The 27,549-nt window shown below is 47.0% G+C and overlaps 2 protein-coding genes and 2 long non-coding RNA genes across 5 annotated transcripts; all 4 read left to right on the forward strand.

Annotated features, from left to right (window-relative positions):
• Positions 1–243: 243 nt before the first annotated feature.
• On the forward strand, positions 244–2,313 carry LOC120653020 (LOB domain-containing protein 30-like). Its single transcript, XM_039931005.1, has 2 exons — positions 244–704; positions 1,522–2,313. The coding sequence occupies exons 1-2, from the start codon at positions 357–359 to the stop codon at positions 1,951–1,953; spliced, it is 780 nt and encodes a 259-aa protein (XP_039786939.1). The 5' UTR covers positions 244–356; the 3' UTR covers positions 1,954–2,313.
• Positions 2,314–4,281: 1,968 nt separating this feature from the next.
• On the forward strand, positions 4,282–5,307 carry LOC120646665. Of its 2 annotated transcripts, none has more exons than XR_005664535.1 (2): positions 4,282–4,947; positions 5,065–5,307. It is a non-coding gene; the product is annotated as an uncharacterized LOC120646665 (long non-coding RNA). The 2 variants fall into 2 exon arrangements; XR_005664534.1 differs by having other exon boundaries at positions 4,283–4,947; positions 5,077–5,307.
• Positions 5,308–9,977: 4,670 nt separating this feature from the next.
• On the forward strand, positions 9,978–11,384 carry LOC120646666. The gene is made up of 2 exons (XR_005664536.1): positions 9,978–10,970; positions 11,059–11,384. It is a non-coding gene; the product is annotated as an uncharacterized LOC120646666 (long non-coding RNA).
• Positions 11,385–18,220: 6,836 nt separating this feature from the next.
• LOC120646667 (brefeldin A-inhibited guanine nucleotide-exchange protein 2-like) lies at positions 18,221–27,323 on the forward strand. Its single transcript, XM_039923082.1, has 11 exons — positions 18,221–19,639; positions 20,876–21,193; positions 21,294–21,639; positions 21,788–22,210; positions 22,284–22,570; positions 22,731–23,004; positions 23,525–24,003; positions 24,102–24,423; positions 24,527–24,902; positions 25,012–25,697; positions 26,369–27,323. The coding sequence occupies exons 1-11, from the start codon at positions 18,378–18,380 to the stop codon at positions 26,978–26,980; spliced, it is 5,385 nt and encodes a 1,794-aa protein (XP_039779016.1). The 5' UTR covers positions 18,221–18,377; the 3' UTR covers positions 26,981–27,323.
• Positions 27,324–27,549: the final 226 nt, after the last annotated feature.

Below are 27,549 nucleotides of genomic sequence, written 5' to 3' on the forward strand. Positions count from 1 at the left end.
ACTATGCTTCTATGGAAGAAGGGATTAATCAATCAACAGAAATAAAAACGGAATGGAATGGAGTGGAAATGGAGCTGTGAACACTTATGACCTTCCACCAATAGGACAAACACCAAAAGGGAAGAGAGAGAGAGAGAGTTTTTCCACGTTTACACATATGCCCTCGCTAGGCTTCTATATTGCCAAGCCCCCCCCCCCCCTTCTTCCTCCCCTCTCTCTCTGTGCCTTGCCTGCCCTCGCCATTGTTTTATCCCTATAACTAGTAAGCCCGACCCGACCCCCGGCCAGTGGAGCAGGCAGGCGGGCAGCGCGGGGAGATAGATAAAAGGTCCTCGAGGGCAGGGCACCTGAGGGCAATGAGCGCGGGAGGCGGCACCAGCACCCTTGGCGGTGGCGGGGGGCCGAGCGGCAGCGGCAGCGGGGGGCCGAGCGGCGGCGGCGGGCCCTGCGGCGCGTGCAAGTTCCTCCGGCGTAAGTGCGTGAGCGGCTGCATCTTCGCGCCCTACTTCGACTCGGAGCAGGGCGCGGCGCACTTCGCGGCGGTGCACAAGGTGTTCGGCGCCAGCAACGTCTCCAAGCTGCTGCTCCAGATCCCGGCGCACAAGCGCCTCGACGCCGTCGTCACCATCTGCTACGAGGCGCAGGCGCGCCTCCGCGACCCCGTCTACGGCTGCGTCGCCCACATCTTCGCGCTCCAGCAGCAGGTAGGGTATGAATATGATGCTAGCTAGCTGCTTCTGATGATTGGATCTTTCGATCGATCGATCGCTCGCCAGTTTGGAAACGAACCTAGCTTCCTTGCATGCATGATCGATCGCAGATCGATGCCTAGTAGGCAGGCCTACCAGTGCTCGCATGATTTCCTTGGTGTTATTTGCGTGTGGATCTGGGTGTTTTTCTGAATTCGCCCGGCCCGGCCCCGAGATAATAAGATTCTGGAGCGGCCGGGCGTGTTTCTTTCTCGAGGAAGGCAAGTCCCCTTTCATGAGGAAATCAACACTGCCAAGCCAAGCAACGGCAGTGCAAAAAGAGGCACGCCAAGCGCTAATCCGGGAGGCCTGCCTGCCTGCACCCGGCGGTGAATGATATGCACGTCTCATCCGTCGCATCCATCCGGGCCGTCCGATCCCCTCGCTCCACCCGTCAAAGCCACGCGTAGTATGTCACTGTGTATCTTGGGCTCGGCACGAACCAACAAGCAAGTACACTGCCACTGCTATACATACTACTACTTGTACCCGCTTGGGTTCTCGATCTGACCCCTGAGGCCCTGAAAAGAATAGCTCCAGCGCCAATCTCTAGTCCTCCTAGAAGATCCAAAACCTGCATTCTTTTTGCCAATCTTGCCATCTTTTGACACCTTTCAGTTCATTGCGTTTCTGCATTGTTTGCGTGACGCGTCCTTTGCAATCTTTTTTTTTTTATGTATGTATGTATCTGTACATGATTGTGTGGTTTGAAGTTTGCACGTAACAATTTACTGTTGGTGCATGAATGTCACGTCCGGTGATCATTCCCCAGGTGGTGAATCTCCAGGCCGAGCTGACCTACCTGCAAGCCCACCTCGCCACGCTGGAGCTGCCGTCCCCGCCGCCGCTGCCGGCCCCGCCGCAGATGCAGATGCCGGGCCCCTTCTCCATCGCGGACCTGCCGTCGTCGACCAGCGTCCCCACCACCGTCGACCTGTCCGCGCTCTTCGACCCGCCGCCGCATGCGCAGCCGCCGCAGTGGGCGGTCCAGCAGCAGCACCACCACCACCATCAGCAGCACCACCACCAGCTTCGGCAACCGACGACGCCGTATGGCGCGCCCGTCAGGGGCGGCGGCTCCGGCATGGCAGAGACCTCGGGCGCCGGCGGCGGAGACCTGCAGGCGCTGGCGAGGGAGCTCGTGGACCGCCACCGGTCCGGCGGCGTGAAGCTCGAGCATCCGCCGCCGCCGCACTCAAGATGAGCTGGACGGAGGGAGCAATCAAATGTTGCGGAGAACAAGGTGATGACGAGTGGCATGAAGAGAGTTGGCGCGCGGCAATAACGAGGGAGATTGGGGTCGGTGACGGGCGATGGCGAGCAGGGAGTAGGTAAGCAGCTAGCATTCGCCGGTTTTCGCGTATCCATCCTGTTGTTAACCAAGCTGGGGTGCAATGGCGCCCACCTGCTTGATATATGCTCCGGTTTGGATTTTCTCCAAGACAAACAAGAGTGCTGGGGATCGATCGAGAGTAGTGCTAGAATTGACATGTAGTAGGAACAGTATTACCTTTGTCACCGTTCCATTAATTGCAAGATTTTATGAAAGCCCCATGGTTCTATACTGCTTTCAGAACGAAGCTACTAATCTTGCTTGCTTTCCTAGTCTAAATGCATCGAAAATGACAGTCATAATCCTTTTTTCAAGTATAGTAGTAGCATTTAACAAGCAGTGAGTAGTTTGTATGTATGCTAAAAATAGAATGTGCTAAGCAATATCCTCTATGGGTAAGTTATAGATATCTCAAAGTTAATCAAATAACTGGAGAGTCAACTGTACAGATCTAGCAAGATACTAACTTATAAATTCAAATAGCAGAATTATATTAGTTGAAAATTTTGGCAGATGATTGCCGGTGATGTTTACTGCAACACTACAGTACTGTGTAGTATGAAAGGGTCACTTCTGACTGGGACTCGTATGAACTCCATTCCTCTAGAAGGGTGCATGCATGTGGCTAAATGACTGGCTCCTCGGTTCGAGCTGATGAGATGGAAAAGGTATATATGGTTTTGGTCAGTCGTCGGTCAAGCATTTCTTTGACTGGACAATAGTTTAGTACTACATGTTACTAGTGCAGTTGATGTTGCTTGTAGACCTACGTATCCCCTGTTTCCTGGGGGCGGTTTCCACCGTGTCATTGAAAAGTGGATGTTGTAAAATGTATTGAAACATTCTGATGGGCCAGTTCAGGGCCGGATGAAATGAAAATTCAGGTGGGGGATTCTCGGTGACCTTCAAAAATAAATAAATAAATAACATACAGATCGGAGAATCGATTTTGATGGCTGGGGTAATTTCTGAATAGTGCTCTGCTGGCGAATAAACTGTGTATGATTTCATGTGCATTTCTAGTTCATTCATTCATCGGCATTAAATTATCTATTTTAATTATACGTTGGTTACCTACTAAAACAATAGAAGTGTTGGCTTGATGTATAGTACATATAGCAGTACAGGAGCGAGCGGCTAATGCTATCTCAGCCAACAGAGAGACCAACGTGCAGTTTTTTGTGTAACTCCCAAATTAAAGCAAAGGCCCTAGAAAACAAAATGAATGATGACTTCTGATGCTTTTTTTTTGAGCAAATGATGACTTCTGATGCTAACCAGTCTGGATTATTGCTGCTATGAAAAAAGGAAATTAAGCATGGACGTTTATACTACTAACAGTAGCGTGTAGGACTCTACAATGAGCTACGCGTTCATCATTTAATTATTAATTTGTTCACAGACGTCAGTACGCGATCGTTATAAGTAGAAAAGCGTAACTCATTTTCTTTATTAATAATACCCAATAGCTGCGGCAAGCCGTTCCATTGTATTTTTATGCTATTTATTGTGGTTTCTAACAACACATATAGTTAGGTCGTCGAGCCCATATTGACGGTGGCCATTCAGCATCAGCAGAGCATGACATGGCACACACTAATTTAAGTAAAATCTCGAAGATTCCCTTGAGACTCTTCATGCACGTCAGATGCCTAATAGTTCATTGTCGAGTTGTTGCACACGCATCTATCTATCTATACTATAAAGAACGAAAATAATTGAAATAGCTTCCCACAAAAAAAATTTACCCCCACCCACTCATAAAGGGCCCACAAATCAAATTTTTTTTGGTTGAACAAGACTCAACGAAACTCTCTAGCGGCAAAAAATAAAGATTTCTGCGATGTTTCTGCCTCCCCCAACGTTTTTTTTCCACCGCGCGCAATGCTACCCGCCCCCGCGTACCCACGCAGAAATCACGGCTGATTCCCATCCTCTTTCCTTCTGCGCGTCACCCTTAGGCCGCGTTTAGTTTGTGAAAAGTAGGGTGAGAAGTTAATGTAGCACGTTTCGTTGTTACTTGACAAATAATATCCAATCATGAACTAATTAGGTTTAAAAGATTCATCTCATGCTAATCAGTTAGACTGCGTAATTAGTTATTTTTTTCAACTATATTTAATACTTCATACATATATCGAAAGATTTGATGCGACGGATACTGTAGGAAAAATTTTGGGAACTAAACGGGGCCTTACTCTCCCCATCCATCCGACCATCGCGCCCTCACCCTCGCACCCGGCCGCCGCCGCCCAGCCGCGGGGCCCGCCCTCAACGCCGACGGACCCGCTTGCGGGCACACTCAACTACAGCTTCAGTGGTTCCGCACTCAACGACGAGCGGATCGACGCCGCCCCACACGCCCTACATGCTGGCCTCATCCCCTGCACCCATCCAGCACCCCGAGTTCGTTCGCCTCCGACACCACCGCCACCATGGCCGCCACGCGGAACAAGAGGATGCAACGACCCGCGCCGAGCCCGACCACGGCCGCAGCCTCTTGCCGAGATTGGAGTGCCAAACCCGGGCTGACATGCATGGATGCTAGCTGCTGCTTGATTCCATGGAATGCGTTGCTTCGTTGATGAGTAGTCTCTGTTCTTGTTTGGTTAGCTCATGGATCCACCAAGCGACATTAGGCGGTGGCCACCAGCTTGGGCAGTGTAGCGGCAGCAGACAGGTAAACCATCCCCGTTCTCTACATCTTTTGCTCCATGCCTGATGGTAAACTATCTCTCTGTGCTTTGTCTCCTATTTTCCTGTCCAATGCATGTGATGTGTTCGACTAAATGCCTAAGCCACAACAGAATGCCAATATTAATGGCAAGTTGATGGATGACCACGGCCTGCATATCTGTCTCCAAGGTCAGTAAATCTAGATATTTAAATCTATCAAGTAATACCATACTCTTGAATCGTCATGTAACCACAATATTTTTTTTTCTACTTACAAGTCAATCACTTTGTGACTTGCATGTTTAGTTGTTTATTCAGGGTGATATCCATTCCATGATCAAAGAAACTTTCGGCCATGCAGAGGACAATGTAGTAAAGCTATGCAGGTTCTTTATGCTTATGTCAGTATGTCACCTAACTTTCAGTCATTTGACTGGGTTTATTCCTCCTGATCTTGCAAAGCTCACATAATTGTTTGACTAGGTTGTACGTATAATTCTTTCCATCATTTGTCATGCATTATATGATGCTTACTGGAACGCTAATTCAGATGTTGATCCATGTCACCAGGAGAGGGCCTATCTGTGTTCATATATAAATCTTATTGAGTAAAATGCATCGGAGGTACATAAACTTGTAAGGATGTGTCATATAGGTCCATCAACTCCGAAAGTGCATTTCTGGGTCCCTAAACTTTTTAAGTCGTTCACCGGAGGTCCATACGCGTCCATGTGGGCAGCTAGCGCTGATGTGGCACGCTGACTAGGCGCCACTCTTTCTTCTTCCTCTAGACATGGGTGCCAAGCGGCTCCGCTCGTCCGGTGAGCTCCGCGGCCCCGCTCGGCAGGCGAGCTCCGCGGCGAGGGGGCACCTCCGCTCGAGGGAGGGAGGGCGGCCCCGCGGCTCCGCTCGGCCGACGAGCTCCGCGGCGAGGGGGCGCCTCTGCTCCGCGTCTCCTCCACCGCCGGGGTAGCCCCTGGCCTGCGGAACTCGCTGGAGCCGCCATCCCGCCCCGCGCCGCCCACGTTGGTAGGAGGTGCGCGAGGAGGCTCGCCGCCGCACGGAGAGAACCGGATCTGGAGGGAGCACCGGCGCGGGGAGGCCGCCGCCGTGCCATGGACCCGCGCGGGCATACGCCATGGCCGCTGCCGCCATGGACCGGAGGGAGGAGTGCCGACGGGAGCTCGAGCCGCGCCATGGCCCCACGGCGGAGCTCGGCCGCGCGCGGAGCTCGATGGGGGCCCGGCAGCCCGGTCTCCACACGCGGTGGAGGAGCTCGAGGGAGAGGGACGGGCGCGGCACGGGATTGGGAGGAGGGGCGAGCTCGGCCGGCGCCACCGCATGCGCGCTCGCGGGTGCTCGTCGGTGGCCACCCCGTAGGGCTCCGGTGCGGTGCGGGCCTCCGACCGCCACCGCCTTGGCCCCGCGTGGGTCCGGTCGGGACGGAGCTCCGGGGCCGCGTCCAGGCGCCCTCGAGGCCGACGAGGCACGCTCGCCGGCCGCCTCCGCCCCGCCGCGCTCTCGCTGGCGGTGGAGGGAGGGAGGGAGGAGGCGGCGCCGCGGCTCGCCTCGCCACGACTGGAGCATGGCGAGGGACGGCGCGCTTGGAGCATGGCGAGGGGCGGCGCGCCTGGGGAGAGGGAGTGGGAGAGTGAGAGAGGGAGGAAGGGAGGGAGGGAGCGAGCCGTGGCCAGCCGTCCTCCTGCTGGTCGCCGTGCCGCGGTGGCGGGGCGCGGCGGCGAGTGCGGTGGCGGGGCGCGGCGGCGAGTCCGAAGGCAGAGCGCAGCGGCGGCGAGGGCGAAGGCGGAGCGCAGCGGCGGCGAGGGCGAAGGCGGAGCACAGCGGCGAGCTGGTGGCGGGGCGCGGGACAAGCGGCGCCAGCGCAGGGAGAGAGGGAGGGTGGGAGCCGTCGGCGCAAGGAGAGAGGATGGGTGGGAGAGAGAGAGGAAGGGGTGGAGAGAGGAAGGAGATATGCATGAAAGATAAAGATGCTCAGTCAGCACGCCATGTCATCGATACTTGCTCACGTGGAGGGGTATGGACCTGCGGTGAACGACTTAAAAAGTTTAGGGACCTAAAAATACACTTTCGAAGTTGATGGACCTATATGACACACTCTTACAAGTTTATGGACCTCCCATGCATATAACTCAATCTTATTTTACCGCAAGTTTCATCTGTTCTCTGGAAGTTCTATAGCAACAAGCCAACAATCTTCAAAAGTCTCATTTATCTATAACGAATGTGCTGATTTCTAATTTTATCTGTCTTTTTCACATGGAGTTTTGTGTCTATCTTAACTCATCTTTATTTTCTTGCTCCAGTGACCCTTCAACGCTATCAAGTTTCCTGATTGGATACATTATTGGTGCTTTACTGTTTTTTAAATGAAGCCTGATGAAAGCTTTCCTCCCCTGATTTTGATATTTCCTCCAGATAATTAGGACATGTGATTTGCCCTCGAGATCGTTAATTCTCATGCCATTTTTAAAATATGCTCCCTTATAGAAAGGGAAGAAACGACACCTAACTTCCTAAGAAATGTCGGTGATCACGTCCATCGCTTTGTTTTTTTTTTCATTTGCACAAGCCACAAAATGCCTCACTGATGGTTGTATGATGGGAACAATAATTGTTGCATGGATTTTTTTTTGGGTTATTTACATTTCTCCCACTAATCTAGCCACTCTCCTCAGTATTCCCCCTAGTTCATCCTCCTCAGTTTTCCCCCTCCACCTCAAATTTCTCCTCAGAATTGCCATCACGGAAAGTTTCCGTCCCTCCTGCGCCCTGACAAGCGGGACCCAGCATCCCTTCCGTCACTGCGCCCCGACAGGTGGGACCAAGGCGTGGGGCCCACACGTCAGCAGGTGCCCAACCCTAGCAGGTCTGCTCGCTGCCGCTCGTCCAAATCCAAATCCAACCCCTGCTGCAGCTCGAGCGCTCTGCCCCGACTGACCGCTGCCGGCCTCCGCTCCCACCGCCGCTCGGCCCCGTCCCCGCGCGCCTGCAGAAGCTTGACCCCGAGCGCCCGCTGGCCTCGCTCGGCCCCTTTCCCTGCTGCAGCTCGAGCGCTCTGCCTCGACCAACCACCGCCGGCTTCCGCTCCCGCCGCCGCTCGGCCCCGTCCCCGCGCGCCTGCAGATGCTCGGGCTCGAGCGCCCGCTGGCCTCGTTCGGCCAGCTGCAGCTCGAGCGCCCCACGGGCCTGCTGCAGCTGGCCCCGTCCAACGCGCGGCTGCTGCAGCTCGAGCGCGGGCTCGGCTCGGCCCCGACCGGCCGCCGCGCTTGCTCTGCTCGAGCGCGGGCTGGAGCGCGGGCTGCTCGAGTGCCGCCGCGTGAGCTCTGCTCCAGCGCGGGCTCCCCTAGTGCCGACCTGCCCACACGTAAGCTCTTCCTACTTCAAATCAGGCAATGATTACGGAATGATTTGAGGAATGTAAAAATTAGGATGGATTGTGGCTAGACTAGTGGTAGAAATGAAAAATCCCCTAGTTCTTTCGTCCCGTACTGATTGTGGTTTAGGGAATTGTCTTGTGGCAGTGGCAGCCTAACAATGTTCGTAGAACTTGCAGATTGTGGCAAGATTGCTGACTGTCCTGCTGCCACTTGCGGATCAACTTCATATCTGCTGGTGGATCGAACAAAATACTAGCCAAAGAAGTCTCGAGTTAGTAAATTGTTCTACTAACTTCGTTCAAGGATTCACTATAGGGTACCCTTCACTATAATTCAGCAATCTACTACAATGCATTACTGTACTGTTATTGCTGCTTCTTACTATCACCTGTTAGTGATCAATCGAAACACTAGATGTTGAAACATTAAAAAGTAAGTATTCACTACTATAGATTTGAGGACTGATTGATCCGATTTTCCTGTAAATTAGGATGGATTCGAATACTTCTTTTGAGTGTCCAGAGACTGCAAATCAGGCAATATGCTCTCAACCATCTAGCAAGAAAAGCCGTCAAATTTTAGCACTGGATGATGATGAACATGATGAAATTATTTTATATGACAATGAGGATGAGAGGTTGTATCCAGACTTGGTTCAAAGCTGTCCAATGTTAGCACTAGGTAATAGGCCTGCACAATTTGCTGACACTGATGAAGAAGAGGAGGAGAACAATGACATGGGGATGTCTGGGCACGAAGACAATGAGGACAGACCAGTCATTGAATATGATAGGGACAATCCCTCCCTAGAAGAAGGCGCCATATTTCCATCGATGGTTGACTGTCGGAATGCACTTGCTACTTATTGCATTAGCGGAGAATTTGACCTTGAAATTGACAAGAGTGAGCCAAGCAGGTTGAGAGTGCATTGCACATACGAGAGGTGTTGATGGAGGATGCATGCTTCTTTGATGAGAAATAGCACACTTGTTCAAGTCAAAGTGAACCGTTGGCCTCACACTTGTCCAAGTACGGAAAGAAAAGAGACATTGAAACTAGCTAAGAGCAGGTGGTGCACTGAAGTTATGGCGGATTGGGTGAGAGATAACCCATGTATTGGTCCAACTGCATTGATAAAGAAGATACATGAGAAGTTTAGAATGAATGTGCCTTACATGAGAGTGTTTTATGGTAAGGAAATGTCTCTTGATAAGATTTATGGTCCGTGGAAGGATAGTCTTAAGTTGATTTACACATTCAAAGCTGAAGTGGAGAAAGCATGTCCAGGAAGTGTTGTAGAGGTTGACAATCACACGGTGACGTACAAAATGAGAAAGAAGATGATGGAGAAGGAATGTTTTAGAAGAGCTTTTGTTTCATTTAAGGCATGCTGGAAGGGCTTTTTAGATGGTTGCAGATCATATTTGGCAGTGGATGCAACTGCATTGAATTGAAGATTTAGAGGGCAGTTAGTAGCTGCTTGTGCAATTGATGCACACAACTGGCTTTTTTCAGTAGCTTATGGTGTGCTAGAGATTGAATCAGAAGAGAGCTGGACATGGTTTCTTGAGAATCTACGTCAGGTTATTGGGTTTCCACATGGACTGGTTATACACACAGATGCTTGCAAGGGTTTAGAAACTGCAGTTGTGAAGGTGTTCCGTAGAGTGGAGCATAGAGAATGCATGCGTCACCTAGCTACAAATTTTAGCAAGACCTTTAAAGGCAAGATATTTGATGACAACCTATGGCCTGCATCATTGACATGCAGCCTCAAGAAGCATAATTATCACTTGAGGCAATTGCATGCAACAAATCATCCAAATGTGAAGGATTGGTTCGAAAAGGGTCATAAAAAGTTATGGGCAAGAAGCAAATTCAATGAAGTATGCAAGGTCGACTATATAAACAATAATCTTGCCGAGTGTTTCAATGCGAGGGTTAGAAAAATCAAGGGGCTTCATTTGGTGGAAATGTTGGACAAGATTAGACAGATGATTATGGAAAAGTTTGAGTTACGTCAGAGAATTGCAGGTGCAAAGTTTGTTGGCCATAAAATAATTCCATCTGTGATGAAGAAATTACTTGCAAAAACTAGAGGTTTGAAGATGACAATGATAAGGCGTGCGCCATTTGAGGCAGAGGTGACAGCCCAGGACAGAGAAAATAGGGAATGGAGGTACCCTGTAAACTTAGAAAAGAAGACATGTAGTTGTAGACAATGGCAAATTTCTGGGTTGCCGAGCATCCATGTCCTGTTCTTCATTACTTCATTGCGTGGTCCGGCTGCTGAAATCGACCAATATGTGGATGAGTATTATTCTGTCGCCAAGTTTAATGCAACATATGCTGAGAATATTCCTTCTATTGAGTGAGAATGTTCCTTCTATTGAGTCACAGTATCAGTGGGACATCATTGATCCAGGATTCATTCTCCACGCTCCATTGCAGACAATAGCACCAGGAAGGCCAAAGAAGACTAGAATAAGATCAAGTGCAGAGGGCACTGGACTTGGCCCTAGGAAGCGAAAATGTAAAAGATGTGGAGAATTAGTACATTTTGCTAGCAAATGTAAAAATGCAGTTGATCCATCTTTTGGAGAAGATCAGCATTGGGGTGCAGAAAATGCAGTAGAGCCCTCCAGGTATTGTAGGTTTGCTTATTTTGTAATATTTAACTGTCGTGAATCAATAATAATTTGATTTGTTGGACAGAAAAAAGAATGCACCTAAGCGGAGGAAAAAGAAGGAAGGAGAAGACACTATTGCTATAGTGCCACTAGCTGAGCCCTCCACTCTTGTGTCACAACAGAGGTATTGTTCATTTATTTGTTGTACAGCTTGTTGCACTACTATCATGAATGAATAATTCATTTTTATTGGTCATTTATTTGTTGTACAGGAAAAGGAAGATGGGAAAAGAGGTGGTACGCACAACTGAAGACGGGAAAAGCAGGCGTCCTATCCGATCAAAGAAGATTAGGTAGATTCTGGATTTGTAATATTTCTATGTGTGCTTGAACTATTTGTGGTGCAACCTAGAACTAATTGTGTCTTCTATTTGTGGCGGAACATTATGTATGCATATTTTATGCCCAGGTCTCGTGGATTGCAGGTTCACTGATGCGTAAATGGCATATCCTAGACTACTACGTGTTGCTGCTTGTATGGGATCGTGTAATCTTGTTTTGCATCTGGGAGTCAGTGTGAACCAGCAGATTAAGTATCTTCTCTTTAATAAATTTGTGTGGTGTTAAAGTTGTGTGCGGGACTGCCTGAGCTACTTTTATCACGACTACATAGGCATGAAAGATCATGCCGACGAACTGTGCGCATGCCAGCAGCCCAGCGCGCAGGCGGCGGCAGCGCGCAGGCGAACGGCGGCCCAGAACCACTAAAATTTCTATTATTACGTATATGATAATTCAATTAATTGATAGAAATTGGTTAATATGCAAGAAAATTATATTTCTAGCTCCTAAATGAATAAATACCCTACATGAATATGTGTACCAAATTTTAAGTGGAAATAATAAAAAAACGTAACCGATATAGTGCAAAATAGGGAGTTGTAGTTCAATATGTATGAAACATATATGAGATGTGTTCAATTTGTGAACACTTTAACGCAAAATATTGTAAAATCACGTGAAACTTTTTTTGTCATGCTTTTACTATGATATTATGACTCCATGCCAAGTTTCAGAATTTCCGGACCACATTTTCATATTCTTAATTTTTTTTTAAAATGCCTTCCAAATACAAGTTCAAAATAAAGTACCTAAAATAGTTGATTTTTGGAAATTTATTTTGTATATGATGTACATTTGTATTTTAGTCTCAAAATATAATTTTTGGTGATTTTTTTGAACTTTGGTTAAGGTACCTACTGTTCAAATTAGCTACTTTTTTTGTATTTTGGTAGGATTTTCATGGTAGTATAAATCATATAACTTATTGCGTCTTTCTTTAACAAAGTCTGTTACCTGTCTTAGTGGCCTTAGTGGCTAGTGGCACCAACCATATCCATCCCCATCCAGAGAAGGGGTGGGTTCGAGATCCCCATGCTTTGTCGTTTTTCCCCTACACTACTAACGCAGGGGCAAGGGTTGTTTTTTTTTTCATTTTTTTCTTCCCTTACAAGGTTCTTTCTTACAACTATAGTGCATAGTGATTACAACTCATTCATTTCATTAATACCATAATACTACAATTTTGGAGAATACATAGTGATTACAATTTTGACCTACAATTCTAGTGCTTATATCCATAGTTCATCATAACGAAAATCAAGCCGATAAAAATCATAAAAGCACAAAATGCCGCCAAAATGTATACATGCAACACTTCTTTTTTTTTCTTTCAATTCAATAATTCTTGCGCCATTCATCTTCTTCAATTCAACAGCAAGAATGGACAAATCTGCTCTACTTGCATCACCTTCTTCTCCAAAATTGGACACCATCGGTTGTGCAGCAGCTTGTTCTTCCCCAAAATTGGTCCGTGCCTCTTTCATCGTACCATTCAAGCGCAACCATTCAATGTACTCGTCGAGCCACATAAAAAAGTTGCACTTCTTAATAATCTAATCCAGCAAAATAACACCAATTAAGCTAAAATCACATGAAATCGACAAAAAGAAATGAATGGTAAACCAAAATCGACAAAACGAGCACAAACCTTCCCTGGTTGTGCCTTGCTTTCGCACTTCACGAACTCCCGACCGTAGTTTCCGTTCTCTGTTTTTTTTTGTTCTAAGCCGCACGAGCGGCTCCAAGCGGGAGAAATAAGGGCAGCGGGTGAGCGGCACAGGGCCGTAATTGGGCCAGCCATGTACTCCCTCGGATGAGCTGCTCGCACGCGACATGCTCCCTGAAGCAGCGAGGTCGGCGGGGATGGTGAGGGCGCAACAGGCCGGCGGGGACGGCGAGGCTGGATGGTGAGGCAGCCGGTCAACAGGGCCGAGTAGAGGCAGCCGGCGGGCAGGTCGGTGGCCGAGGGCTCCTGCTTGTGGTTGGGCAGGGGGCTTTGGTGCTCCGAGAGCACAGGCGGGTCTGCAGCCGGGGGAGCTCTTGTGCTCCTACCCGCGCTCGAGCAGAGCTCGCGCGGCGGCCGAGAGCACCGCGCTCCGGCCCGCACTCGACCAGCCCGCGCTCCAGCAGCCCGCGGGGACGGCGCCGAACAAACCGAGGGGACGGCGAGCGCGGGGGACGGCAGCCTGGGCTCCTGGCCGCGGGGACGGCGAGCGCGGGGGACGGCGAGCAGACCGCGGGGACGGCAGCCTGGGCTCCTGGCCGCGCTCCAGCAGCCCGCGGGGACGGCAAGCGCGCGGATGGCGACGGCGAGCGCGCGGGGACGGAGCCGAGCAGACCGCGGGGACAGCGAGCACGTGGGGACAGCGAGCACGTGGGGACGGCGATCGCGCGGGGATGGGACGCCGACCGCGCGGGGACGGGACGACCGCCGCCTGCTCGACCCGCTCGAGCTGCAGCAGGCCCGCGGGCGCTCGAGCTGCAGCTGGCCGAGCAAGGCCAACGGGCGCTCGGGGCAGAGCTTCTGCAGGCGTGCGGGGACGGGGCCGAGCGGCCGCGGGAGCAGAGGCCGTGAAATGGAGCGGCTCTCAGAGAGTCCGGGACGAGCTTGTCCCACGTCAACGGTGTGAGCTCCGTCCCTAGCCCCTCGCGCGACGAGGGCGGCTGAGGTGGAGGCAGCAACAGATGTGACGGCGGAGGAGGCGCGGGTGACACTGGGACGCCGGTAGGGGGTGGCGGAGAAGTGGGAACGTCACTAGGAGGAGGAGGCCGGCGTACAGGCGGCAGAGGAGATGGTGTTGGAATGGTCGCCGGTGGAGGAGGAGATTGTGTCGGAACGGTCGCCGGCGGAGGAGGAGATGTCGTTGGCACGGTCGCCGGTGGAGGAGGAGATGGCGTCGGGACGGGCACTGCCGGAGGTGGGGACGGTGTCACCATCGGCGGTGGGGGGACGGAGGAGGTGGCGACGACGTAGGGGTAGGCGTGGGCGGCAGCGGCGATGGCGTGGGCGGCACCGGCGATGGCGTGGGTGGCACCGGCGCGGGAGGTGGCGGCACCGGCGATGGCCCACGCTCGCTGAACACCGCCGCCTGCTTGACCTGCTCGATTCGATTTGGATTTGGATTGGGGAATTTCTGCTAGGGTTGGTGCCTGCGATTTAGGGTTGGGCACCTGCTGACGTGTGAGCCCCACGTCTTGGTCCCACCTGTCGGGGCGCAGTGACGGAAGGGATGCTGGGTCCCGCTTGTCAGGGCGCAGGAGGGACGGAAACCTTCCGTGATGGCAATTCTGAGGAGAAATTTGAGGTGGAGGGGGAAAATTGAGGAGGATGAGCTAGGGGGAATACTGAGGAGAGTGGCTAGACTAGTGGGAGAAATGTAAATAACCCATTTTTTTTCATCACATGTGTTGGTGGCTGTCATTACTTGTTGCTTGAATTGTTCACTGCTACTGGTGAAATTTAGTGGGTTCATGTGGGCTTACAATGGTGGTTAATCGTAGCTTCATGGGTGGAGCTAAATCACAGCCACTTTTGTGTTGTGTTTTTAGATTGGAAAAAATATGAGTGCAATTGCATTGGGAGATATGTGCATTTTATTTTGCAATTGCTTCCATTTATAAAAACTTAGCTTCATTATTAATTTAGACAATAGAACTTTGAAAAATGTGGTAGGTTGATGATTCAGTTTGAATAGTGTTTCATTTGCACTATTCTGATTTCTGTTTTAGGTCGCAGTATTGGTCGTTGCTGTTATTTTGATCAAGCGTCAAGGATGGACATACTCCAAGTTATTTGAGATTATGGGCTTCGACTGTTATGGTTAGACGCTGGTATTGTCCACGCTTTCTTTTCTTATAGTCGTATTGTCCACTCTTTCTTTTCTTACAGTCCTACTCCTTTGTTGCATTAGTACAAACTAGAACTTTGGAACTTCCTAATGTTGTTTTGGTGCATATCCAGCCCGAAAAAAAAAATAGCTCATGAAGTCTAGCCAACAATGAAATGCCTACTTTGTACATCATCTTCCCAGAATGTTGGTTGCCATAGATTTCTATAAGAACCTTTTGAAAGAGATCATCAGTAGCTCAATCTTTCTTGACTCTTTTGCAGGTAGGTACCTATAACTGAATCCAAAGGACAGTTCATGTGCACCTTCCCCCGTTTGCTACTATGTTTTGGCTATGCTGGCAACCACTAGATTGTTAATATATTTCTTGTAACTGCAGTCTTGTTAATCCACCTGGGAACAAACACTGTGTCAAAATTACCGTTTAAATTTTGCATGGCAAGGGGAGGCCATGGCCCTCTTTGGCCCAAACGACGCTCCAACGGTGTGAGTATCCCTATGTTGATCTTTGGTTGTTGTTTCCCCTAGCTGCAGATATGTTGTGATTTGTGAAGAGTATCGATGACCTTTTTCCCATTGTGTAGACTGTGTAAGCTGTCTCGGTCTAAGTATTACCGACCCATATATCTTGCTCTGTGTAGGAAACGCCTGCTGACCATTGCTCTGCAGCTTATCGTGTTCCTGAATTATGGGACTACCCAAGCCATGTTGATATTGACGAGAGGACAGAAATCTGATCAAATTACATATATCCTTTGTTTCGTAGTCTTGCATGAGAAAAATCTGATAACCCTTTATTAAATTACCTAACCTTTCTTTTGTAGTAGTTTTTGCAGTAAGAAAGGAGAACTGTTATAAATGGCACAAACTGGAGTAGCTATTGTTTGCATCAAATGTTATCTATTGCAAACTAAAAATAATTAAAATGGGGCATTCAAATCTTTTTTCCGCACTGGACCCACGAATTGTCGTGTAACATTTGTAGATGGATGCTTGACATGGAGTGCTTGGAACCTGATAGGGATTGTCTGATGGATCTGAAGGTGGAAAGCAGGTAACGTTCCCTTTTTTTTGGCATGATCTGATCTCTTATGCCAATTGCTCTAGGGATTCATTCACATCAATTATTTTTTGTGTTACAATTAATCTCCAAGTTTGATCTTGTGGTGCTTCATTATTTTTTCTTGCAGAGAAAAAATACATTATTTGGCATGCTGCAACTCAACAATGTTCCTTTCTTCCGCAGTTCCGCCATAACAAAATAAAAAAGCCAGGTATGTTAATACACTGCCAAAATTAGATCATCTCAACCCTTTTCAGGCCTTCAGGGACACATGAATTCCTTTAATAATATATTGCCTTTAATGCAGGATGGATGGACACCACAACATTTTGCCATACAGAGTAGAATAGAGATATAGCAAGGGTCTTGCTTGCCAATGGTGTGGATAGAGCAAGAAGATCCATGCAATGTATGCCGAAGCATCCGGCCATACCCAGCTCGACTTGTCGCCTTTGAAACACAGGAACCAAGGTTTGCCCCTATTATTTGGTATATTTTTGTTGATGAGCAGTATATACCAAAAATTATGTTGCCTATGTGTTGGCTGTTTAGATAAATTGAAACAAGTGCCTTCAGAAACAATGGTGTCAATAGAGAAGCGCGCTAAATTTTAGTTAGTATCGTATTAACGTATAGCACGCTAAATTTTCATATTATTAATTATTATCATATCACTATTTACCTATTTTTATAATTATATACTTTTTTCATGCTTCGAATATTTTGTCTATGAGACGTTTGTTAATTGTCACAAATTGCTTGTTGCAACTTAAACTTAGCATGGTTATTTTTTCGCAACATTGTTCTTCAAACATGTGCGATGTCAGGTGCGATGTCGCACGTGCGCTCTACTAGTGTCTAATAATAATTATTATCTCACACGGATGAGTTCTCTGTGATTGAAAGTCGTCATTGCTCTATGCATTTTCTCATCATCATGTGCCCTTATTGTGCAAGGATTTTTTCATTTTCATATTTTAAGGAATAATATAGAATGTTCTACCTTTTTTTTGGAAGGAATGTATACTTAGAGCATCTCCAAGAGTGCCCAATATATACTTCCAAAAAGTAGTTTTGGCAATAAACTAAAAAATAGCAGCTCCAACAGTTCCCTAAACCACTGCCCAATATTCCCACACGCCCAAAACTGGCTGAAACTCGAGCCATTTTTGTGCCGCTCGATCGCACTCCCAATCCTTGAAGTTGAATGGATTCCGCGCGATTTCTTCTCCTCCCTGCAGTGCGGTTTCTCCCTGGGTGCCGTTTTTCCTCTGTTCCATATGTCCTGCAGTGCGCAATGACGCAAGGCCCTCCACTGTTGAGGAGCTGTAGCTCTGCTGATGCTATCGAGGCTTATGGGTGGAGGAATGGCAGATGTAGAAGTGGGGCGGCTTGAGTTGCTAGCAACACTGGTTGCCTGTTTTGCTCAAGCAGTGGCGCATGGTACTCGGCTTGGACCTTCAGCAACTGATTGCTTCGGTGGAGAGAGGAATAGAAAGAGAGGGAGAGGGAGGAGCTCAAGCTGCTTCGATTGGAAGTTAGAGAACACATATCTGCTGTGCAGTTAAGTGGATGATGTGGCAGTAATTAAATTATTTTATAGCTAATTTTTGGGAACTGTTGGAGGAGGGGGTCTTTTTTTTTTTCCTCCAATAGTTTTTGGCAAGGTCCCAAAACTAGTATTTTAAGCTTTATTTTTTAGGCACTCTTGGAGATGCTCTTACAAAATGCTTCCTGGCAGTTACTACTGGGCAGTAGCAATGGCGGATGAACTGCTGCAAGTTGCAACATCCGCGAGCCGCGGCCATCATCGTCCTACTAGCAAAATGGGGCCCATTTCACAGCCTTCCTGGATGGCCCAATATCCGGCCCATTTAACTCCGTGACTCTGTCGTCAGGGTCCCGCGTGCTCATCACCCGGTTCACCTGCCCTTCTTCCATTCACTCGCATCGTCTGCGCCCGTCGATCGCCGCCGTGCCCAGCAGGAAGGCACACTTGCAAGCGCTCGCCCCGCTAGTAACTCACCGACACGCGGGCCCCACGAAAGCTTTTCCCCACCTGTCATGCACTGCTGACAGATCCGTCAATTCGAAGCTCCCCTCGCAAATCTACGACGCGCAGACCAGCACACCCCTCTCCTCTCCCTGCGCCTTTCTCCTCGACGCCCCACTCCCCGATCCAAACCACCTCAAACCCCCGCCTTGCCCCCCGCCCTCGCCCAGATCCAGATCCACCCGGCGCGGCGCGGCCGCGGCCACCGGATCCCGCAGAGGAATAATGGCCTCCGCGGCCGCCGCGTCGCCGCCGACCCCGCCGGAGTCCGACCCGCGCCTCGTCGAGGTCTTCACACCCTTCCTCGAGAAGCTCATCAAAAACGCCTCGTGGCGCAACAAGGCGCACTCCAAGCTCTCGCACACAGCCAAGTCCATCCTCGACCGCCTCCAGAAGCCGCCGCCCGCAGCCGAGGCGCAGGCGCCGTCCACCCCGACCTCCGCCCCCTCCACACCGACCTCCTCGTCCGCGCAGCCTGGTCCGCTGCGTAGCCTGTCGCTCGCGGACTCGGAGCTGCTCCTCGCGCCTGTGACCTCCGCGCTCGGCTCGGGTAGCGCCAAGCTCGCCGAGGCTGCGCTCGAGCTCCTCCACAGGCTGATCGCGCACTCGTACATCCATGGGGAGGCCGACCCATCCGCTGATCCCTCGGCGCAGCTCGTCGCCTCGCTCCTCGACGCCGCCTGCAACGCGCTCGGCCTCGACGACGAGCACATTGAGCTCCTCCTCCTCAAGACGCTCCTCTCGGCGGTCACCTCCACGTCCGTGCGCCTCCACGGGGATTGCCTGCTACGTGCTGTGCGCGCGTGTTATGATATGTACCTGGGGAGCCGCAGTGCTGTCAACCAGGCCACTGCCAAGGCTTCGCTCGTGCAGATGCTGGTGATTGTGTTCCGCCGCATGGAGGCTGACTCGTCGACGGTGCCTGTGCAGCCCATAGTCGTGGCTGACATGATTGAGCTGCCTGACGCTGGTCCTGGCTCCTCGCCAACTGCCGACCCCAATGTTGTACAGGGATTCATTTCGAAGATCATTGGTGACTTTGATGGTGCACTCACACCTCTAGCACGGACAACTTCGTCAACAGGGGCAGGGGCAACTGTAGCCCATGATGGTGCGTTTGAGACAACAGCGGCAGCAGAGGAAGGGGCAAACCCAGCAGATCTGCTTGATTCGACGGATAAAGACATGCTTGATGCCAAATACTGGGAGATCAGCATGTATAAAACAGCTATTGAGGGTCGTAAGGATGAGCTTGGTGTAGAGGGAGCAGTGGTGGGCACCTTGGACGATGATGCTGATGTGCGGATTGGAAATAAGCTGCGGAGGGATGCTTTCTTAGTTTTCCGGGCTTTGTGTAAGCTTTCCATGAAGACACCACCCAAGGATGCTCCAGCAGATCCCATAGTGATGCGGGGGAAGATCCTTGCCCTTGAGCTTCTCAAGATCTTACTTGAAAATGCTGGTGCTGTGTTCCGGACCAGCGAGAGGTACATATGCCCTCACAGAAACTTCTTATTTGCAACTTCGTAGTGCCACATATCTTCATAATTTGTTCAAAAATTGTTAACAGTTTTGAATGATAATTTCTGTACCATTTTATTGCATGAAAGTTGAAAAGATGGCATAGTTATGGCGAGGGGAGGAGTGCCAATAACCCCCAAAAGATTTAGGCTTTTAATTCATTATGGTGATACTGTTGGATTGATATGAGACAGTGTTTCTATGTCTGTGTGAATAAACTGTTACTTAAAGTATCAAAATTCCTAACTGTGATTTGGCAGGATTAGACTGATATGCACACTGCTTATTGCTTAGATGTTGAAATAGAAACCTGTTCAATTGTACTTGATGTCCTGGAATAAATCGTTGTGTTATATTCAATATCACCAATTCTTGATTATTGTTTTGAAAAGCAGTGTGCCCTAGCCAGGTAGTATTCATGAGGCAAGGATTCAATCATCAAATCGATTTTAGATTTCAGGTTACAACTATACGTCATAACATTTGTGATTGTCAGGTTAAATGGTGCTAAGAAAGGGTTCCAATAGTTTTAAACGTGTGACACCATGAATTTATGTTGAAAAGTACCTACTAACCTCACCACTGTAAACATGGAATTACATTGTGGAGTACTTTATTGAGATTTTGCGTTTGCCAGCATGAACTGTAGGCCTATGTGGTGTCCACTCTGTTTCCATAGGTATTATCTATAGAATCTGTTTATCTAGTGCAGATAGAATTTAAATGGAGTTATTAATTTTACTATTACATAAGAGATATGTACATAGCTACTCCCGTATGGCTATGTGGTTACAAAATGTCTTGTGTTGTTGGTTAGAAGTTTTGTGTTACTTTGGACTGTTATGCGAATATACTGAAATCCACAGTCTCAGTTCCCCCACTATGGCTTTTGATCTTCATTGACTTCTGTTGTCTTAATTTATTGCAATCATGCTCCATCCGGCTTTGTTGTAATAAAATAATTAGGGCTGACAGTTAAATTGAAATTACCTGAGGGGAAAATAATCAGTAGCTAGAAGAATTTTGTTTCAGTTGCCAATAGGAAACATGCTGTAAGTCTACAGTACACAAATGTGTGATTATTTCTTCTCTCGGATTTAATAGCAACAGTAGAGGTGTAAGTGTAACCCATTTTCTTGATTGTTTTTTATGTTTTTCAGAATATCCCTGTTTGATCAATATTTTTTTCTCAATATGTCCAGGTTTCTCGGTGCCATCAAGCAGTATCTATGCCTATCACTTTTGAAGAACTGTGCCTCATCACATATGATTGTTTTTCAGCTATCTTGTTCTATTTTTATTAGTCTAGTCTCAAGATTCAGACCAGGATTAAAGGCAGAAATTGGAGTGTTCTTTCCCATGATCATTTTGAGAGTTTTGGAGAATATTGCACAGCCAAATTATCAGGCAAAGATGATTGTTCTTCGTTTTCTGGAGAAGCTCTGTGGTGATTCTCAAATTTTAGTTGACATTTTCCTCAATTACGATTGTGATGTACACTCATCAAACATATTTGAGAGGTACCGGGCTGTTCAATTTTCTTAGTACTGTAATTTAGAAACTTTAGCATTAGTTGTATCTGTATTCTTGTTGTGAATTTTTCTTGATTTTGGCCAACAGGATGGTGAATGGTCTACTAAAGACGGCTCAAGGGCCTCCTGCTGGTGTCCCTACCACATTGGTACCACCTCAGGATACCACAATGAAAAGTGAAGCAATGAAATGCTTAGTTGCTATTCTCAGATCCATGGGGGATTGGATGAATAAGCAGCTACGTATTCCTGATCCTGCTTCTCCTATTGTAGAATCAGAGAAAAACGATAATGATGGTGGCAATGAGCTTCCCCAGACGGATAACAATGGAGATGAGTCTAGTGAAGCATCCGATTCACATTCTGAACTATCAAATGGAATTTCAGAGGCTGCATCTTTGGAGCAACGTCGAGCTTACAAGATGGAGCTTCAGGTGGATGATACTGTACTATAACTCTATAAGTTATTTCGTTTGTACTGCTTGGTGGGAATGTGCTAGTTACTGTTCTTTGCTGTCTGCATCTCCAGTTCTTGATTGTATGTTCCTTGTCCTTACGTGTTTGATTGATTCCCAATAACAGGAGGGTATCTCTTTGTTTAATCGGAAGCCGAAGAAGGGAATTGAGTTCCTAGTAAAAGCGAGCAAGGTTGGGGAGTCACCAGAGGAAATAGCTGCTTTCCTAAAAAGTGCTTCTGGCTTGAACAAGACTATGATTGGTGATTATTTAGGGGAAAGGGAAGATTTATCACTCAAAGTCATGCATGCGTATGTTGACTCATTTGAGTTTCAAGGAATGGAGTTTGACGAAGCGATTAGAGCTTTCCTTCAAGGTTTCAGGTTGCCTGGAGAAGCTCAGAAGATCGACCGGATTATGGAAAAGTTTGCAGAGCGTTACTGCAAATGTAACCCAAAGGCCTTTTCCAGTGCGGATACAGCCTACGTCCTTGCTTATTCAGTCATAATGCTTAACACTGATGCACATAACCCAATGGTCAAAAACAAGGTACTTTCTTGTGTTGAAGGTTCTTTTGTTTAGTTCTACTTCACACAATTTTATGACATGTAAATTGATGCAGATGTCACCAGAAGATTTCATTAGGAACAATCGCGGTATTGATGATGGGAAAGATTTGCCTGAAGAATTTATGAGATCCTTGTATGAAAGGATTTGGAAAAAGGAGATTAAGATGAAAGAAGATGAATTTGTTCCCCAGCAGCAACAATCAACAAGTTCTAACAAAATTCTTGGGTTGGATAACATTCTCAACATTGTTGTACGCAAGCGAGGTTCATCTATGGAGACAAGTGATGATCTCATTAAGCATATGCAGGAGCAATTTAAAGAAAAGGCCCGCATGTCCGAGTAAGTTATATTAGATGTTTAGATGGATAGCTGTGTCATCTATTAATTTGTTTGAATATTTTTCTATTTTGCTACCCATATGTTTATGCTCTTTTGTTGTTTTTTGTGGTTTATTTTATCATATAAATGGCTGATCTAGGATTTTTTTTTGAACAATCAGGTCAGTATTTTATCCAGCCACAGATGTAGTTGTTTTAAAGTTCATGGTTGAGGTTTGCTGGGCTCCTATGCTTGCTGCCTTCAGTGTTCCACTTGACCAGAGTGATGATGAGATTGTCATATCCCAATGCCTTGAAGGGTTTCGCTCTGCAATCCATGTTACTGCAGCAATGTCAATGAAGACTCAAAGGGATGCATTTATCACTTCACTTGCCAAGTTTACATCACTTCACTCTGCTGCTGATATCAGGCAGAAAAATGTTGAAGCCATTAAGGTTTGTTCTGTATATTGAGATGAGCATTATCCCTCTTCCTAGTATTTGTCAAAAATATTATAAAAGATATCATTTGAAACCATAATGCTTCGTAGTTAGAGGTTTGTTTTGTTTTGTTTTGATGACTACAGAAAACTGATTTATACTTTGATGTATGATGTGTTTGTGCTAAATCTTGGGAATGTCATCTTCTAAAAGTTAAATGTAGTGACGTGGGGCTTCTTGTGATTTAGGCTGCTTGGTTTGATATTGGGATGAGACCAGAGCTTGTTGTGATTTAGGCTGCTTGGTTTGGTATTGGGCTGACTCAATATTCTTGACCTCTAATAATGGAGCAAGTATTGAAGTTTACTGCATTCAGACTCTATCCTTCACCTCTTTTGCTTTGTCATTTGAATGTGCTAATTGTTCATTTTTGAGATCCATATATCATATGTCGTGGTGCTAGTTGCAGTTTGCCATATCTTAGTTTGTATTATGATAATAATTTCTTCTGTTGTTGTGGTGGATTGCCTTACAGGCAATTCTATTAATTGCAGATGAAGATGGAAATTACTTGCAAGAAGCATGGGAGCATATATTGACTTGTGTTTCTCGTTTTGAAAATCTTCATCTTGTTGGAGAAGGAGCGCCTCCAGATGCTACATTCTTTGCGCTGCAGCAGCCAGACCTTGATAAATCAAAACAGGCCAAGTCATCGATTCTTCCTGTTCTGAAAAAGAAGGCTCCTAATGCTGCTTCAGCTTCTAAAAGGGGTTCCTATGACAGCGCTGGTGTGGGTGGTAAAGCTTCTGGTGTTGATCAAATGAATAATGAGGTGACAAGCCTCTTGGAGCAAGTTGGAATGGCTGAAATGAACCGTGTATTTGTAAGAAGTCAAAAGCTCAACAGTGAGGGTATAATTGATTTTGTAAAGGCTCTCTGTAAGGTTTCTATGGAGGAATTACGGTCTGCATCTGATCCACGAGTTTTTAGTCTGACTAAAATAGTCGAGATAGCGTAAGAAATCTAAGGCTTCATATCATCACTACATTGCGATGGTTTCTTTACACTTATATTCTGTCTATAAACACTGTGATTACTCTTACCCCTTGTAGGCATTACAATATGAACCGCATCAGGCTTGTCTGGTCAAGCATATGGCATGTCTTGTCTGATTTTTTTGTGACCATTGGCTGCTCAGAAAATCTTTCAATTGCAATATTTGCTATGGACTCCCTACGACAGTTGTCGATGAAGTTCCTGGAGCGAGAAGAGCTGGCTAACTACAATTTCCAAAATGAATTTATGAAGCCTTTTGTTGTTGTAATGAGGAAGAGCCGAGCTGTTGAGATCAGAGAACTTATCATTAGGTGTGTCTCTCAAATGGTACTAGCCCGTGTAAATCATGTAAAGTCAGGGTGGAAGAGCATGTTTATGGTATGGCACCTCTACTTACCCGTGCCGTAACTTTTATCTGAAGACTACCTGGAACATTCTTGTTCTCATTCCTGAATATTGATTGCTGTTGTACATCTTGCAGGTCTTTGCGACAGCTTCATATGATGATCACAAAAACATTGTACTTTTGGCCTTTGAAATTATAGAAAAGATTTTGCGGGAGTACTTTCCATACATCACTGAGACTGAGTCAACGACTTTCAATGATTGTGTCAACTGTCTCATCGCATTTACTAACAGCAGGTTTAACAAAGACATAAGCCTTAATGCAATTGGCTTTCTTCGATTCTGTGCGGCAAAGTTGGCCGAAGGTGATATTGGATCCTCAAGGTTGAAGGACAATCCCACTTCGAACAGCAACCCACCCTCACCTCATTTGGCCAGTGATGGCAAGCAGGAAGGTGCAGTTCTTACCGACAAGGATGACCATATACACTTTTGGTTTCCTTTACTAGCAGGTAAACTGTGTTTCACTTTTTTTTTATTCTAGCGATTCTTCTACTGCTTTCAGTTGGTATTATTATATTTAAAGCTTGAGGTAATCTTTATTTTTCTTAAACATTGCAGGGTTGTCTGAACTTACCTTCGACTTAAGACCAGAAATCAGAAAAAGTGCTTTGCAAGTGTTATTTGACACATTAAGAAATCATGGCCATCTTTTCTCTTTGCCTTTATGGGAGAAGGTGTTTGATTCAGTGCTTTTCCCAATATTTGATTATGTACGGCATGCTATTGATCCATCTGGTAGTTCTCCACAAGGACAAAGTGTGGAAAACGATCCTGCGGAACTTGATCAAGATGCTTGGCTGTATGAGACATGCACTTTGGCACTTCAGCTAGTTGTAGATCTCTTTGTTAGGTTCTATAGCACAGTCAATCCACTTCTAAAGAAGGTTCTTTCGCTCCTGACTAGTTTCATAAAGCGTCCTCATCAGAGTCTTGCTGGTATAGGTATTGCTGCATTCGTCCGTTTGATGAGCAGCGCTGGATCCATGTTTGTGGATGAAAAATGGCTAGAGGTCGTATTGTCCATGAAAGAAGCTGCCACCGAGACGCTTCCTGACTTCACTTATATTTCATCTGGAGCTTACCTGCAAAATGTACCAACAGAAAATGGAGGCTCTTCTGAACAGAGAGAAGACGAATCTCAACCATTAGAGAATGATAATGAAGAATCCTCTAGATCAAGGAACCTATATTTTGCAATTGGCGATGCCAAGTGTCGAGCTGCTGTGCAACTCCTATTGATCCAGGTATATAATATCTTCTTTTATTCGCTCTTATGTCTGGAAGCATATTGGTTTCCCATGCTTCTGATTTTCTTGAGTTCGAATCTGGTATCAACACCTTTTATGGGGTAATCTAGATTGAGTGTAGAAAAATTAAAAAAATGTAAGGCTTGTCTGAGTTGGGTTCGATAGTTTAAATCATATATAGCCCTTCCTTTTATATATGACTTCGATCAGTTCAATTTTGCACTGTTCAACATCATATATAAAGGAAGGAGTGAGTAGCGTTCGAGAAAAAAAAAGGAGGGAGTATATAGAAAGCCTTCCTAACCCAAAAATGATTCTATTGGACAAACGAAAAATAACATACAATTTAAATTTTCTATGTCATCTTATCCTATTGTGAAGTTAATTTTTTGGGTTCCTGATGATGTTGATGATCTTCCTAGTTGCATTATATTATTAGACAAACTGAATGTTTCAGGTTCTGCAACTGTAGAACCTTTCTCAGCCATTTCTTATTTGCTCATGCAAAAGCCTATTTTCATTTAATCTTTCTCTGGTAACTGAGAAATAGAGTTGGAGTTTCATTAACTATAGTAATCACTATACAGTATCTGTTTTGGTTTCTCAAAGATGATGGTGATAATATATGATGCATGTTGTGCTTACCCATATGCATTTCCTTTGTGTAGGCTGTGATGGAGGTATATAACATGTACAGAGCACAACTGTCTGCACAGAATACAGTTATCCTCTTTGAGGCCTTACATGCTGTTGCTATCCATGCCCACAAAATAAACAGTGATAACGACCTGCGGTCCAAGTTGCAAGAGTTGGGCTCCATGACCCAAATGCAGGATCCACCATTGTTGCGCCTTGAGAATGAGTCGTACCAGCTGTGCCTTACTATCCTCCAGAACATATTCCTGGACAGCGCCCCTAACCATGGAAGCGCAGAAGTGGTGGAGGGTCACCTTATCAGCTTGTGCAAGGAGGTCCTTGAGGTATACTTGACCACAGCGCGGCCTGCCCAGCTTTCCAGTGGCACCCAGTCACTGGGCCACTGGCTTATCCCTGTCGGTTCATCGAAGCGGAGAGAGCTTGCGGCCCGAGCACCCCTGGTTGTTGCAACCCTGCAAGCTATCAGTGGCCTAGGTGATTCATCTTTCGAGAAGAACCTTGGCCAGTTCTTCCCCCTCCTTGCTGGCCTCATAAGCTGCGAGCATGGTTCAATTGAAGTGCAGGTGGCCTTGAGCGACATGTTCAGCACTTGGGTTGGACCGCTCGTTCTTCAGTCTTGCTGATGACGAGCAGTGAGCTGTCATACATAGTAGTATACATCCACATGTAAGTTATTCTTTGTTTCAGTGGAATCCCCTTGTGCCTTTCCCCCATTTTGCTCTGTTCATCATTTAGTTGCTGGGGGAGTTTATATTGTTGCGCCAAACTGATCTTGCAGATCATTTTTCCTTTACATTCTTTTCTTGTTCGCCTCGGGAGGACTGTATGTTGCTATAGAGGACTGAATTATGTATGGTAGTTTAGTTAAAAGTCGTGCCCGTCCTGTTCGCAAGGTACTGCATCCCATAGTTTCTGTAGACATGTTTTAGAAGCCTTTTATTGAAAGTACCACTTACCACTTCTTTACTTGTGGTGCCGCGCAAGACATTTTAAATACAAGTCTCGTACGGTTGAGTTGTACCATTTTTGGTTTAGAGTTGGACGTGGACCAGATATATATTATTATGCAAATTCAGGAACTGCTTCGAAGCTAATATGAAGTTTGGGCTGGCGAAAAAGGCGGTCTAATAGCACATCATATGCCATCTAGGGCTAGGCGAAGGATGCTATATAGAATATGCACCTCCATAAG

Source organism: Panicum virgatum, chromosome 9K, assembly GCF_016808335.1.
Source record: "Panicum virgatum strain AP13 chromosome 9K, P.virgatum_v5, whole genome shotgun sequence".
In the NCBI taxonomy this organism is placed as follows: Eukaryota; Viridiplantae; Streptophyta; class Magnoliopsida; order Poales; family Poaceae; genus Panicum; species Panicum virgatum.